This window comes from Somniosus microcephalus, unplaced genomic scaffold, assembly GCF_052327205.1.
Source record: "Somniosus microcephalus isolate GS21.2 unplaced genomic scaffold, FLI_Smic_1.0 unresolved_chr2, whole genome shotgun sequence".
NCBI lineage: Eukaryota > Metazoa > Chordata > Chondrichthyes > Squaliformes > Somniosidae > Somniosus > Somniosus microcephalus.
Window position 1 is genome coordinate 78,674,338 of NW_028225180.1, and position 15,731 is coordinate 78,690,068.

Genomic DNA, 15,731 nt, shown 5'->3' on the forward strand with positions numbered 1-15,731 from the left:
GCCCTGCCGATTGGCTGCTGGCCGGTCGCCTTGTCGCTGATTGGCGGGCGGGGACGGTTACACTGCGGCGGCTGTGCGCAGCTGCAGCCCGGGGACAACAAACTGGGAGCCGGACCGAGCCTGGACAGCGGAGAGACCGACAACCAGGGGGGACTCAGACCGGGTGAGCAGCTCCCGAGCGGTCGGACAATGTTCTGGTGCAAAGCCAGGCTGGAAACTGAGCACAGGCTTGCCCTGCTTCATTGCACCTCTTACCCAGCAGATCTCTTGTCTCCTCTCTCTGGATCATTTTGCAAATCTTTTATCATGCAAGCAGAACATTTAAATGCAGAATTCTGTCTCCTTTGCACTCCTTTTCCCCCCCACTATTTCCATTTTATTTTCCCATCAAATCTAACCTCTGCTCTTTTCCATCTCTCTCGTTACAGCATCTTAATTATCTTTTATTTAATCTTTAGTGTTGATAGCACTCTCTCTCAGAAAGTCAACAGTTCAATGTCCCACTCCAGAGACATGAGCACATAATCCAGTGCGACACTCCCAGTGCCAGTACTGAGGGAGCGCCGCGCTGTCGGAGGGGCACTACTGAGGGAGCGCCGCACTGTCGGAGGGGCAGTATTGAGGGAGCGCCGCGCTGTCGGAGGGGCAGTACTGAGGGAGCGCCGCACTGTCGGAGGGGCAGTACTGAGGGAGCGCCGCACTGTCGGAGGGGCAGTACTGAGGGAGCGCCGCACTGTCGGAGGGGCAGTACTGAGGGAGCGCCGCACTGTCGGAGGGACGGTACTGAGGGAGCGCCATACTGTCGGAGGGGCAGTGCTGAGGAAGCGCCGCACTGTCGGAGGGGTGGTACTGAGGGAGCGCCGCACTGTCGGAGGGGCAGTGCTGAGGAAGCGCCGCACTGTCGGAGGGGCAGTACTGAGGGAACACCGCACTGTCGGAGGGGCAGTACTGAGGGAGCACCGCACTGTCGGAGGGGCGGTACTGAGGAAGCGCCGCACTGTCGGATGGGCGGTACTGAGGGAGTGCCGCACTGTCGGAGGGGCGGTACTGAGGGAGCGCCGCACTGTCGGAGGGGCGGTGCTGAGGGAGCGCCGCACTGTCGGAGGGGCAGTACTGAGGGAGCGCCGTACTGTTGGAGGTGCCGTCTTTCGGATGAGACGTTAAACCGAGGCCCTGTCTGCTCTCTCAGGTAGACGTAAAACATTCCACGGCCCCTATTTAGAAGAAGAGCAGGGGGAGTTCTCCCCAGTGTCCTGGGGCCAATATTTATCCCTCAATCAACATCACTAAAACAGATTATCCAGTCATTATCACATTGCCGTTTGCGGGAGCTTGCTGTGCATAAATTGTCTGCTGCATTTCCATTACAACAGTGACTACACTTCAAAAAGTACTTCATTGGCTGTAAAGCGCTTTGGGATGTCCTGAGGTGGTGAAAGCGTTGTAGAAATGTGAGTCTTTCCTGATTTCTATTGTCCACATTTTGGAGGCGGGGCCAAAGTTTTTAAAAACTGTTTATTTATTGGCTGAACATCCAATTTAAAGGCCTGTCATCCAGCCAATCAGAGTATTGATGTGATTGCATCCCAAATATTGCCGATCAGAGCAGCTGAGAGTAAACTTGGGTCCTGAACTTAACTGAACAGGTGTCTGTGGTCCTGGGAGCATCAAATGGCCTGATTTCTGCTTCAAGGTGTCGGTTTGGCTCAGTCGGCAGCACTCTGGCCCCCGAGCCCCAAGAGTTTGGGTTCAAGCCCTGCTCCAGGACTTGAGTGCGGGATCCAGGCTGACACTTCAATTCAGTATTGAGGGAGTGCTGCATTCTCGAGGATGGTGTCCTACAGATGAGACATTAAGTGAGGCTTGTCTGTTCAGGTGAATGTTGAAGATCTCATGACACCATTGGAAGAAAGCCTGGTGTCCTGGGCAATGTTCCCTCGAATATTTTTTCGCGCGTGGTCCCTTTAAATTTGCTGCGCGGTATCTTCTCCAGCGTCAACAGCTGGTTAGCAGCCTGCATGATCGATGCCCGGCCGTGCACCTTCGGGGAAACGTTGGTCCTTGGCCAACATAGAAAACATAGAAACATAGAAGATAGGAGCAGGAGTAGGCCATTCGGTCCCTCGAGCCTGCTCCGCCATTCAATGCGATCATGGCTGATCATCCAAATTCAGTACCCGGTCCCTGCCTTCTCTCCATATCCCTTGATCCCTTTAGCCTTAAGAAATATATCCAACTCCTTCTTGAATATATTTAATGAATTGGCCTCCACTGCGGTAGAGAATTCCACAGGTTCACCACTCTCTGGGTGAAGAAATTCCTCCTCATCTCTGTCCTAAATGGCTTACCCCTTATCCTTAGACTGTGACCCCTGGTTCTGGACTCCCCCGTCACCGGGAACATCCTTCCTGCATCTAGTCTGTCTAGTCCTGTTAGAATTTTATAAGTTTCAATGAGATCCCCTCTCATTCTTCTAAACTCTAGCGAATATAAGCCTAATCGACCCAATCTCTCCTCATACGTCATTCCTGCCATCCCAGGTATCAGCCTGGTGAATCTTTGCTGAACTCCTTCCATGGCAAGAACATCCTTCCTCAGATAAAGTGACCAAAACTGCACACAATACTCAAGGTGTGGTCTCACCAAGGCCCTGTACAACTGCAGCAAGACATCCTTGTTCTTGTACTTGAACCCTCTCGCTACGAAGGCCAACATACCATTGCCTTCTTAACCGCCTGCTGCACCTGCATGCTTACCTTCAGCGACTGGTACACAAGGACACCCAGGTCTCGTTGCACTTCCCCTTCTCCCAATCTATTGCTGTTCAGATAATAATCTGCCTTCCTGTTTTTGCCACCAAAGTGGATAACCTCACATTTATCCACATTATACTGCATCTGCCATGCTTCTGCCCAATCACCCAACCTGTCCAAATCATACTGGAGTTTCTCGGCATCCTCCTCACAGCACACACGCCCACCCAGCTTTGTGTCGTCTGCAAACTTGGAGATATTACATCTAGTTCCCTCGTCTAGATCATTTATATATATTGTGACTAGCTGGGGTCCTAGGACCGATCCCTGCGGTACCCCACCAGTCACTGCCTGCCACTCGGAAAAAGTGCAGTTTATTCCAACTCTTTGCTTCCTGTCTGCCAACCAGCTCTTTATCCAAGTCAGTACCTTGCCCCCAATCCCATGTGCCTTAACTTTACACGCTAATCTCTTATGCGGGACCTTATCGAAAGCTTTCTGAAAGTCCAAATACACCACATCCACTGGTTCTCCCTTATCTATTCTACCAGTTACATCCTCAAAAAATTCCAGTAGATTAGTCAAGCACGATTTACCTTTTGTTAATCTATGTTGACTTTGTCCGATCCTGTCACTGTTTTCCAAGTGCTCTGCTATTACATCTTTTATAATGGATTCTAGCATTTTCCCCACTACCGATGTCAGGCTTACCGGTCTATAACTCCCCGTTTTCTCTCTACCACCTTTTTTGAATAGTGGGGTAACAATAGCTACCCTCCAATCCATGGGAACTGTTCCAGAGTCCATCGAATGTTGGAAGATGATCAGCAATGCATCTACTATTTCTAGGGCCACTTCCTTAAGTACCCTAGGATGTAGATTATCAGGCCCTGGGGATTTATCGGCCTTCAATCCCGTCAATTTCCCTAACACCCTAACGTTCCGCCCTTAACCGACACCACCAAAACCCCCCCCCCCACAGATTAACTGGTTCTTCATCTCGTTGCTATTTGTGGGACCTTGCTGTGTGCCAAATATTTGCTGTGTTCTCCTACGTAGTAGTAATACCTGCATTTCAAATATAATTCCTCAGAGCAGAGAAGGTTAAGGGGAGATTTAATAGAGGTGTTCAAAATTATGAAGGGTTTTGACAGAGTAGCTGGGTAGAAAGTGTTTCCAGTGGCAGACATGGACCATGTACAGCAGGCACCTCAAAGCACTGGAGAGGTACCACCAACGCTGCCTCCGCAAGATCCTGCAAATCCATTGGCAGGATAGGCGCACCAACGTCGGTGTTCTCGCTCAGGCCAACATCCCCAGCATCGAAGCTTTGACCACACTCGATTAGCTCCGATGGACGGGTCACATCGTCTGCATGCCCGATACGAGACTCCCAAAGCAAGCGCTCTACTCGGAGCTCCGACACGGCAAGAGAGCCCCAGGTGGGCAGAGGAAACGCTTCAAGGACACCCTCAAAGCCTCCTTGAAAAAATGCAACATCCCCACCGACACCTGGGAATCCCTGGCCCCAAGACCGCACAAAGTGGAGGAGAAGCATCCGGGAAGGCGCCGAACACCTCTAGTCTCTTCGCCGGGGAGCAAGCGGAAGCCAAGCGCAAGGAGCGCACGTCAACCCAAGCACCCCACCCACCCGCCCCCTTCAACCACCGTCTGCCCCACCTGTGACAGAGACTGTCGGTCCCGCATTGGACTCATCAGTCGCCTGAGAACTCATTGTTAGTGTGGAAGCAAGTCATCCTTGGTTCCGAGGGACTGCCTAAGAAGAAGAAGGAGGGTCGGTAACCAGAGGGCACAGATTGAATGTCATTGGCAAAAGATCTAGAGGGTTGATGAGAAGAAGTTTTTCACGCAGCGAGTTGTTGTGATTTGGAATGCTCTGCCTGAAAGGGCGGTGGAAGCAGATTCAAAGAAACTTTCAAGAGGGAATTGGGTAAATACTTGAAAAATAAAAATTTGCAGGGCTATGGGGAAAGAGCGGGTGGGAGTGGGACTTACTGGATTACTCTTCGAAAGAGCTGGCGCAGACTCGATGGGCCGAACGGCCTCCTTCTGTGCTGTACGATTCTGTGATTCATTGTATTTGAAGTGCTTTGGGTCCCAGGCGTTGTGATGAATTGCAAGCTCTTTTCAAAGTGCGGTAAAATTGTTTCGTGCTTTCTGCAGGTGATCCCTTCCCTACTCCTGCCACAAGCGGCCTCTGTAGGAAGCTGGGGAGCGAGGATGCAAGGCCAGGCTGTTCCATGCTGCTAATGGGAGTGGTGAAGTGTTCACCATCCGGAGCGTCATTGATCCACATGTACTGAGACAAACCAGGACTGGTACAACCCCAGACGGTCAGAAAAGGAACTAAAGATGGATGACAAGACCAAAATGCCCAGGACCACGGTACTGGAATTTGGGGGCCCTCTAGGTAAAGAACGGCTTTGCGGATGTAAATCAGACTCAAAAAAAATAATAACCCAACTGGAAATGCCAAGTAGGATTATTATTGGGAATCTTGAGCGAAAGGGCCAAGATTGCTGAAAAGAGTTTTTATTGATTCACGGGATGTGGGCGTCGCTGGCAAGGCCAGTATTTTATTGGCCATCCCTAACAACCGAGGGGCTTGCTAGGCCATTTCAGAAAGCAGTTCAGAGTGAACCACATTGCTGTGGGTCTGGAGTCGCATATCGGCCAGACCGGGTAAGGGCGGCAGATTTCCTTCCCTGAAGGACATTAGTGGACCAGATGGGTTTCTACGACAATCCGGTCATTTCATGGTCACCATTAGTGGTACTAGCTTACTCGAGTAGGCAAGAAGTTGTGGTTCATTAACGCCAAGCTTGGGTTTCCCAGGAGGTGAGATGTCCCAAGCCTTTCATCAATGGGAAAGAATGAGTTGGGGTAAGGGATGGAGGAATTGATTCCTGCCTTCGAGCCAGTGAGGATGTGGGGAGGAGGAAGGGTGGGTGGAGCAGTAGATTAAGATCTTGACTGCCACTTTCATCCTACTGTTTGGATGTCCCTAATTGTTACAGTTAGTGATGGGTGCTGAGGAGGGGAGGGTAGATAGACTTGGGGTCAATGGGGATGGTGGGGGGCGGGAGAGACTCATCTGAGGTTCTGGCTGAGTAAAGTGGCCTCCTGTTTTTCCTTCTCTCTGGACAGGTGCGCTGTTCCTCCCAGTCTTGCTGCCCTGCACCGTCCTCTACCTGCTGCTCACGTGTCGCACCAAGGACGCCAGTGTCTTGAGCGGCCCCCCTCCTCTGCCAACGCCGAGCGAGCTCTGGGATCTCGACGCCTTCCTCCTCGTTCTGGGCTGGTTTAGCCTGCAGGCGGCCCTGTACCTGCTTCCTCTCGGTAAGGTAGGTCGATAGCCGGGGCTCACGAGAAAGCGTTTAGCTGTTGTTGACCCTGGTAAATGTGGTACGGGTCACGACAGACCAGCAAGGATCCCCGGTACAGTAATCCTCGGTTTAAGCATCACTAACTGACGTAATTATCCTCCGTGTCACCCCGGGGGTAGGGAAAGGGGGTTAAGTCAGCCGGGGTTCCAGCTACTGATCACTGTCCTGCGCACGTGTGGGTGTTGGCTGCGCTGTCACATGGTTGAACAGCTGACCCTCACTTTCTAGACACACGCATATAAAATGGCCGCTGACACAGGACCGTAGGAACAGGAGGAGGTCATTCAGCCCCTCGAGCCTGTGAGCAACATAGGGACAGGAGGAGGCCATTCAGCCCTTCGAGCCTGTTGGCAACATAGGGACAGGAGGAGGCCATTCAGCCCCTTGAGCCTGTTAGCAACATAGGAAGAGGAGGAGGCCATTCAGCCCCTCGAGCCTGTTGGCAACATAGGGACAGGAGGAGGCCATTCAGCCCCTCGAGCCTGTTCCGCCATTCAATGAGATCATGGCTGATCTGCGACCTAACTCCACCCACCCGCCTTTGGCCCATGTCCCTTAATACCTTTGGTAACAGAAACCTATCAAACTCAGATTTAAAATTAACAATTGATCGAGCATCAATTGCCATTTGCGGAAGAGAGTTCCAAACTTCTACCACCCTTTGTGTGTAGAAGTGTTTCCTAACTTCACTCCTGAAAGGTCTGGCTCTAATTTTTAGACTGTGCCCCGTAGTCCTAGACTCCCCAACCAGCGGAAATAGTTTCTCTCTCTCTACCCTATCAGTCCCCCTTAATATCTTGAAATGAGATCTTGGGTGAGATACGGGAGGGAAAGTGCGGCCCTTGGAAACGCACTCCAGCAAGAGTCAGTAACTCCAGGAGTGATTGTGAAGGGACAGCGGGGGTTGAGTAACGAGGTGCTGGTCAGATTTGGGAAATCGGCCAGTGGTCCAGCTCCTGATTGATATCTGGTGCCTCCAGCTGGAGTGGGGAGTGTATATACACGGCGGGTTGAGAATAAGCTTAGTCTTGGCTACTCTCCAGGCCGGATAGCCTGCTGCGACTCTCGCACGAGTCGTGGCCACCTGGGTGAGGTAGGGGAGCGGGCCAGCTGTACCTACCAGGAGACTGGGGCCACGACGAGAGAAGGGATGGGGAGAAAGGGAAAATCAGCGTTTTTTGGAAGAAGACAAGAATCGTGCAGTCCTCGTGATACCAGAGCTAAATGTTCACTGCCGTGACCTTGGGGTACGGCAGGATGTTGGGGATGAAATGATTAACCGTTCGAGGAGGTGTGTGGACCCACCCAAAGGACAAGGATAGTAGACATCAATCGTGTTAAGAACATAAGAATTAGGAGCAGGAGTCGGCCATTCGGCCCCTCGAGCCTGCTCCGCCATTCAGTAAGATCATGGCTGATCTTCCACCTCAACTCCACTTTCCCGCCCCATCCCTTGATTCCCCTAGAGTCCAAAAATCTATCGATCTCTGTCTTGAATATACTCAACGACTGAGCATCCACAGCCCTCTGGGGTAGAGAATTCCAAAGATTCACCACCCTCTGAGTGAAGAAATTCCTCCTCATCTCAGTCCGAAATGGCCGACCCCTTATCCTGAGACTGTGACCCCTGGTTCCAGACTCCCCAGCCAGGGGGAAACATCCTCCCTGCATCTACCCTGTCAAGACCCCGTCCGTATCCTATATGCTTCAGTGTGTAATTGGTCCCCTTCAATTTGGCGACCCCCCCCTCGCCCATTGTTCAACATTTGGTCTCATTGGGGATGTGTTAGCCTTGCATCGTATTCACAGCACAGAAACGGGCCCTTCGGCCCAACTGGCCCGTGCCGTCGTTTATGCTGCACACCAGCCTCCTCCCACCCCTACGATAGCACCCCGAGCTCCCGGCCGCCTGTCACTTTAATTCTCCGCTCCATCCCCACTCGGACCTCACCGTCCTCGGCCTCTTGCATTGTTCCACGGAAGCTCAGCGTAAGCTCGAGGAACAGCAGCACCTCTTCCGATTAGGCACTTTACAGCCTTCCGGACTCAACATAGAGTTCAACAATTTCAGATCATAACCTCGGCCCCTATCACATACAGGAAACTTTCTGGTATCCGGCACGGACGGGACCGACGTGGTGCCGGTTCATCAACAATTCCGGATAACCGAACGCTATAGTAAAAGATACGGAGCTCAGAGCTCCGTATAAAGCAACAAACCCTGTTGCTGCTTCAAAACAATGGCCACAAGTTGCAAGCGTCTCTGTAGCTTAGCAACAGCTTCAGCTACACCCTTGCACGGCAACAAATGGAGTAAAAAAAGTAACTAAAAGTAAAAAAAAGTTACCTGAACCGACTCCTGAATTTTGCCGGTAGATAGAGCGTTCTGGTTATTTAGGGGCCGGTTAATCGAAAGTTTCCTGTATATATTTTTCTTTTTTTTAATCCACAATTTTTGTTTGGCTCTTTTATTTATTATATATTTATTATTTTTATTTAAAAACAATTTTTTTTTCTTCTCTCCCACATGGCAGCTGTCCTCCATTCTGCCAGCGCAATTCACACTTCATCTAGAGCCATCCTTTGGTCCTTAACCTGTCCCATTACCACCTCACCGCCCCTTGAATATCTTTCAATGTCTCCTTAATCTCTCCTGCTTTCCATCCTATCACTGACCTTCCCTTTTGTTCTTTCATACCCTCCCCCTTTTCCCAGCCCCTAAACCTGCTTTCCATTTCCTGCTTTTTTTCCCCCAGTTCTGACGAAGGGTCATCGACCTGAAACGTTGACTCCGTTTCTCTCTCCACCGATGCTGCCCTGGCCTGCTGAGTTTTTCCAGCATTTCCTGTTGTTATTTCCTCCCACCCCCTACTTCATCTCGCCCTCCTTGAGCTTCCCGTTTTGTCTCTGCAGGTTACACAAGGCATGCCCCTCCGGGACGGCACCAGACTGTCGTACCGCATTAACGGTAGGTTTCGGATTTTACCCGTGCGCTCTGGACGTTGTACGCTATCTCCTGCGCCTGTCTTGTCACCTGCCAGGTAGCATGCTTTGCTGTGCATCTGAAACCGCCTCGGGATAGAAAGCTGGGCAGCCTGAACCTTGCACGCAACTTAATGACCTCTTGACTGAATCAAGCAATTGCATTTAACCAAAGAGATGTTGCTGAACAGGATATGAGCATCAGAGTTTTGGATGAGCTGACATTTATGGAGAATGGGCAGCTGGTCAGGAGCGCTTGGAATAATCAAGTCTCACGGCAAAGGCACGGATGAGGGTTTCAGCAGCAGATGGACTGAGGTCGGGGCGGAGACGGCGATATTATGGAGGTGGAAGTAGGCGGACTTTGTGATGGAGAGGGTATGGGGTTGGAAGCTCAGCGCAACCAAAAGAATATTACTGCCAAGTGTGTGGGCAAAAGTTAACACTGCTCCTTAAACAAAATTCCCGCTCCTTAATTCAAGATTATCACTGACGTACCAACTTTAGCCTGGGGATATTCCCACAGACTGACCCCCCCACAGACTGACCCCCCCCCCAGACTGACCCCCCCCCCCCAGACTGACCCCCCCCCCCAGACTGACCCCCCCCCAGACTGACCCCCCCCCAGACTGACCCCCCCCCAGACTGACCCCCCCCCCAGACTGACCCCCCCCCAGACTGACCCCCCCCACAGACTGACCCCCCCCCCCAGACTGACCCCCCCCACAGACTGACCCCCCCACAGACTGACCCCCCCCACAGACTGACCCCCCCACAGACTGACCCCCCCCCACAGACTGACCCCCCCACAGACTGACCCCCCCACAGACTGACCCCCCCCACAGACTGACCCCCCCCCCACAGACTGACCCCCCCACAGACTGACCCCCCCACAGACTGACCCCCCCCCCACAGACTGACCCCCCCCCACAGACTGACCCCCCCCACAGACTGACCCCACAGACTGACCCCCCCCACAGACTGACCCCCCCCCACAGACTGACCCCCCCCACAGACTGACCCCCCCCAGACTGACCCCCCCCACAGACTGACCCCCCCCACAGACTGACCCCCCCCACAGACTGACCCCCCCCACAGACTGACCCCCCCCACAGACTGACCCCCCCCACAGACTGACCCCCCCACAGACTGACCCCCCCCACAGACTGACCCCCCCCACAGACTGACCCCCCCCCACAGACTGACCCCCCCCACAGACTGACCCCCCCCACAGACTGACCCCCCCACAGACTGACCCCCCCACAGACTGACCCCCCCCACAGACTGACCCCCCCCCCACAGACTGACCCCCCCACAGACTGACCCCCCCACAGACTGACCCCTCCCACAGACTGACCCCCCCCACAGACTGACCCCCCCCACAGACTGACCCCACAGACTGACCCCCCCCACAGACTGACCCCCCCCACAGACTGACCCCCCCCACAGACTGACCCCCCCCACAGACTGACCCCCCCCCAGACTGACCCCCCCCCACAGACTGACCCCCCCCACAGACTGACCCCCCCCACAGACTGACCCCCCCCACAGACTGACCCCCCCCACAGACTGACCCCCCCCACAGACTGACCCCCCCACAGACTGACCCCCCCCACAGACTGACCCCCCCCACAGACTGACCCCCCCCCCACAGACTGACCCCCCCCACAGACTGACCCCCCCCACAGACTGACCCCCCCCACAGACTGACCCCCCCCACAGACTGACCCCCCCCACAGACTGACCCCCCCCACAGACTGACCCCCCCCACAGACTGACCCCCCCCACAGACTGACCCCCCCCACAGACTGACCCCACAGACTGACCCCCCCCCACAGACTGACCCCACAGACTGACCCCCCCCCCACAGACTGACCCCCCCCACAGACTGACCCCCCCCCACAGACTGACCCTCCCCCACAGACTGACCCCCCCACAGACTGACCCCCCCCACAGACTGACCCCCCCACAGACTGACCCCACAGACTGACCCCCCCCCACAGACTGACCCCACAGACTGACCCCCCCCCACAGACTGACCCCCCCCACAGACTGACCCCCCCCACAGACTGACCCCACAGACTGACCCCCCCCACAGACTGACCCCACAGACTGACCCCCCCCCACAGACTGACCCCCCCCACAGACTGACCCCCCCCACAGACTGACCCCACAGACTGACCCCACAGACTGACCCCACAGACTGACCCCCCCCACAGACTGACCCCCCCCACAGACTGACCCCACAGACTGACCCCCCCCCCCCACAGACTGACCCCACAGATTGATCCCTCCAACAACATTATTTTTTTTGACCTAGATCAGCTCACCTTACCCCTTCAAGCCATCTCTCTCTTGATCTGATTAATGCCCGTGTCTCGCTCCTGAAAGCACCGACTCTGGCTCAGCTCCTCTGCGACTGGCTGCCCTTCAGTACTTCACCGAGGCAGCCAGTCTGGGCAGTGGGTTTTGACAGGATGTGACACTAGCGCAGAAACGATCATGTCCCACGGAGTCTTTGGTCTACTGGTCCCCCCCCGCCCCCGGTAACCTCCACAGAGTGCAATTAACTTTAGACCGTCACCGATGGACAGCACTCCACGAGTTTTCCTGCGATTTACTGTCTGTTGCGATCGCGCCCCTTGCTGTCGCCTGCTCCAGGTTACCGGGCGTGCAGAATTACTTTTCAAATTGAGAAACCTGGGTTTAGTTTTAAATTGAGAAACCAGTACTTGCCTTCAAAGGGGAATTGGATAACTTGGGTGGGACTGCACTCGCCTGGTTCCATTCTTATCTAGTCGTATCCAGAGAATCACCTGCAATGGCTTCTCTTCCCGCTCCTGCAGCGTTGCCTCTGGTGTGCCTCCCCAAGGATCTATCCTTGGCCCCCCTCCTATTTCTCATCGACATGCTGCCCCTTGGCGACATCATCCGAAAACACAGCCTCAGTTTCCACATGTACGCTGACCATACCCAACTCTACCTCACCTCTATCGACCCCTCCACTGTCTCTAAATTGACACACTGCTTGTCCGACATCCAGTACTGGATGAGCAGAAATTTCCTCCAGCTTAAGACCTCCCTCTTTGGCCAAGCATTTGGTCGCCTTTCCTAATGGCCCAGAAATTCGGGTCGGGGGCTTCCCGCGGGTGCAAGCCTCCGACCTGCACTTACCTAGCGCCCCGGTCGTTGTGCTGTGGGCCCCCGTGGGATTCCGACCTTGGGCCTGCTCCAACTGCCGGCGCGCAGTGCTTGCGTATCCCGGGGCGCAGTTAGTTTGATGCGTCCCCTGGGATCACATGGGCCATGGAGAGCCAATGGTAGCAGGGAATGTTTCATTCATAAATTTGACAGGAAGAGCTGTCAAACCTATAAATACTATAAGCCCCAAAACATAACTAAAACTTCAAATAAATTTTTAAAAACTATGAATTACATGAAATAACTATTTTAAACAATTTAAATTTACATTTTCTAACGGGGCTAATAATAAACTTACCTTTAAAGTATTTAAAAATAATAAACCTGTGGAAAAAGTGTTTTAATTTTAATTAATTCACCACTTACCTTGTTAAAAGCAGGCCTTGCGCCTGCTTTTTAAAAGTGTAACTGCTGGAGACTTACCCTCCCGGAGAAACCTGCACAAAAAATGTAAGTTCGATGCTCACACGCTGCCTCTCCGGCGCACGTGTTCCACCTGTCAACCTCTTCTTTCAAGGGAACGGAAGTACCGGTTTCCCGTGCATGCGCAGTGCATGCACGAAACGGGCACTTTCGTTGGGCCTACGCGTGAGTACCCAGCGCGTACTCACCCGTGGAGACCCAAATTTCTGGGCCAATATCTCCTTATGTGACTCGGTGTCAAATTTAGTTTTGATAAACGCTGCTGTGAAGCACCCTGGGACGTTTCACTATGTTAGAGGCGCTGTGTATAAATGCAAGTTGTTGCTGTGTAACCACCCCGGGCCCCCTTTGCCTTCCAGGATTGCACGCGCTGGCGATCACCTCCCTGCTGGTCGGCGGCGGCGGCATCTTCGGCGGGCTGCGGTTGAGTTCCATCCACGACCGGTGCGTGCAGCTGGCGGTTTCGGCCATGGTCGCCTCTTTGGTGCTGAGCGCCTTCCTGTACGCCCGCTCGCTGCGTGCGCCGGGCTCGGCGCTGGCTCCCGGCGGAAACTCAGGTTGGTTCAACGCGCCGCTCGCCGCCTGCGCCGTTTTTAAAGTTTACCGCTTTTGGTAGCGAGTGTGTTTCGCCGGGGTTCGTTAACGCCAAGAGTGTGAGATATTCTCTGCGCTGATCTTTCCTGATTCATAGTCTGTCAGCAAGGTGACCCTGGACGAGGAAGGCCATTCGGCCCATCTTGGTGCAACCATCCAGAGAGACCCTACACGTTCCACCCCCCACTCCCCCCTGCCGCATTGTTAGAATAAAATTTGGTCGAAGGGATATAAAGGGGTCCTTAATATTCGACTGGTATAAAACTATCTGAAAGGTACCATTTAGTCTTGTTAGCTGGAAAACGAAACGTAAAGCATCATGGGATACTTGGCTATATTAACTCTTTTTAAAATAACAAGTAGATTTCGATGACCAAGGACATTCCAAAGCTTCACTCGTAAATTACTCCAAGTACATGTTTGGAGGAGGCCTCTTGAAAGAGATAAGGCACAAAGGCACATTGATGAGACTTTTGCAGACAGGCCTTGGAGAATAGTCAGCTGGCCCTTTTGACTGGGGCTTTGTTCAGCAAGGCCATGTCGTGCTGAAGATGCCTGCCTCCCTATTTTTGATAACCAGAATAAGAGATAAGCTCATGAATGCGAAGTTAGAATGATGCTTTTGCAGCCCATAAGCTTGTTACTGATGTATTCAGGGGGTACTCGAGTTCGAAGGACAGGCTTAGTAGTTGATTGATAAACCAATGAAGTATCAATATTCCCATGTATACACCCCATTAGTAATAAGTGGGTGTTGTCTAATAAACTGTATAAACTAAGCTGTGTTGTCACTTTTCCTCTGAGAACGGAGCCTCCAGCTGGGGTTGGCTGAGGTGGTTCTCCCATGTGCACTCGTAATAAAACTATTGATCTGGGTAACGCCTGAGTCTGTTAGTTCTGTTTTACCATCCAGATTTTCCTCGCTCACACGCGTCCGATCGCTTGTTAACTATTCACCCCCACTACTCCCTTTTCACGTGAGTCCTGAATTTGCCTTTTACTAGTTTGGACCCCAGACCTACACTTGCAATTTAATTTACAGTAATATTCTGAATTCACCATCTCCGTGCTGTTCACTATCCCTTCTACCTCTATGAGATCGCCCCTCGGACACCTCCTTTGCAGGTTGAATAGCCCACGTTTCTCCCGTCTTCCCTCATAACAGACACTGGCGATCATAATATCGTAGAAACTGAGGGGAAGATGATTTTTGGAACAGGCTTAGCTCGGTGAGGCGAAGTTTTGGTGTTTTACTTGTCCCAGAGCTGCACTTCCTGCCACCTCTCACCAAACACCCCCACCCCACCCTGCTCCCAACTGCTGCGGAGACCCTGATCAGGCTTCTGAGGCTTGGCTTCTGCTGCTCACCCGGCCACAGCCCCCAGCGTACCCGGAGTGCTCGGCAGCCTGTAACGAGAGTCCTGCCCTCCCATCGTTGCCGAGTGCTGGTGGCTTCTGGCCCCTCCACAGATCCATCGTAAGATCCTCGTGTTTGACTCCCGCTGCGATCTCCTCCAGCTGTACGTCCCTGCGCGCACTCCTCCCGACACCAGATTACTGCTCGTACCCCAGCTCTGTCGTCGCTTCATTCAGCATGTTTCCCCCCCAACCCCTCTCTCTCCTGTTTGGAGTCCGCCTTTTCTGTGAAGGGCTCAGGACGAGCGCGCTGTAAGATTTTGGATCACAGGTCACACACAGATTACCCAAAGGGTTTTGGGAGTTGTAAGGCATTTTATTAAGGAGCGGCAGTTTAAGTTAAGTACAACACACAATCAAGAGAGACAGAGTAGACATACAACCGTGACAAGCAGCTGATATAGATTCCGATTGGACAGACGGCTGCCGTGCGCGAACAGCTCTTCCCTTCCCTTCAACCTCTGTAAAAGCTCTTTTGATATCTCTTCTACTCTCGTTTTAGGGGTGGGTCTAGGTAGGATTATCAAAGAAAAAGAAAGACTTGCATTTCTCCAGCGCCTTTCACGACCACAGGACGTCTCAAAGAGCTTTACAGCCAATGAAGTTCTTTTTGAAGTGTGGTCACTGTTGTAATGTGGGAGACGTGGCCAATTTGCGCACAGCAAGCTCCCACAAACAGCAATGTGATAACGACCCAGATTATCAGTTTTAGTGATGTAATATCTCCAAATTTGCAGACGACACAAAGCTGGGTGGGAGGGTAAGCTGTGAGGAGGATGTCGTGAAACTCCAGTATGATTTGGACAGGTTGGGTGATTGGGCAGAAACATGGCAAATGCACTATAATGTGGATAAATGTGAGGTTATCCACTTTGGTGGCAAAAACAGGAAGGCAGATTATTATTTGAATGGCAATAGATTGGGAGAAGGGAAAGTGCAACGAGACCTGGGTGTT

At 52.9% G+C, this 15,731-nt stretch overlaps 1 protein-coding gene across 2 annotated transcripts in view; it reads left to right on the forward strand.

Annotated features, from left to right (window-relative positions):
• tm7sf2 (transmembrane 7 superfamily member 2) overlaps positions 1-15,731 on the forward strand; it is a 40,468-nt gene continuing 24,737 nt past the window's right edge. Inside the window, exons 1-6 of one of the 2 annotated variants that reach the window (XM_085976107.1) lie at positions 1-163; positions 1,374-1,451; positions 4,938-5,184; positions 5,922-6,118; positions 9,074-9,128; positions 13,126-13,323. In XM_085976107.1, coding sequence (XP_085832233.1) covers positions 5,127-5,184; positions 5,922-6,118; positions 9,074-9,128; positions 13,126-13,323 — 508 coding nt within the window. In that variant the 5' untranslated portion in view covers positions 1-163; positions 1,374-1,451; positions 4,938-5,126. The remainder of the gene's footprint in view (positions 164-1,373; positions 1,452-4,937; positions 5,185-5,921; positions 6,119-9,073; positions 9,129-13,125; positions 13,324-15,731) is intronic. The other variant, XM_085976108.1, reaches the window with a different exon arrangement.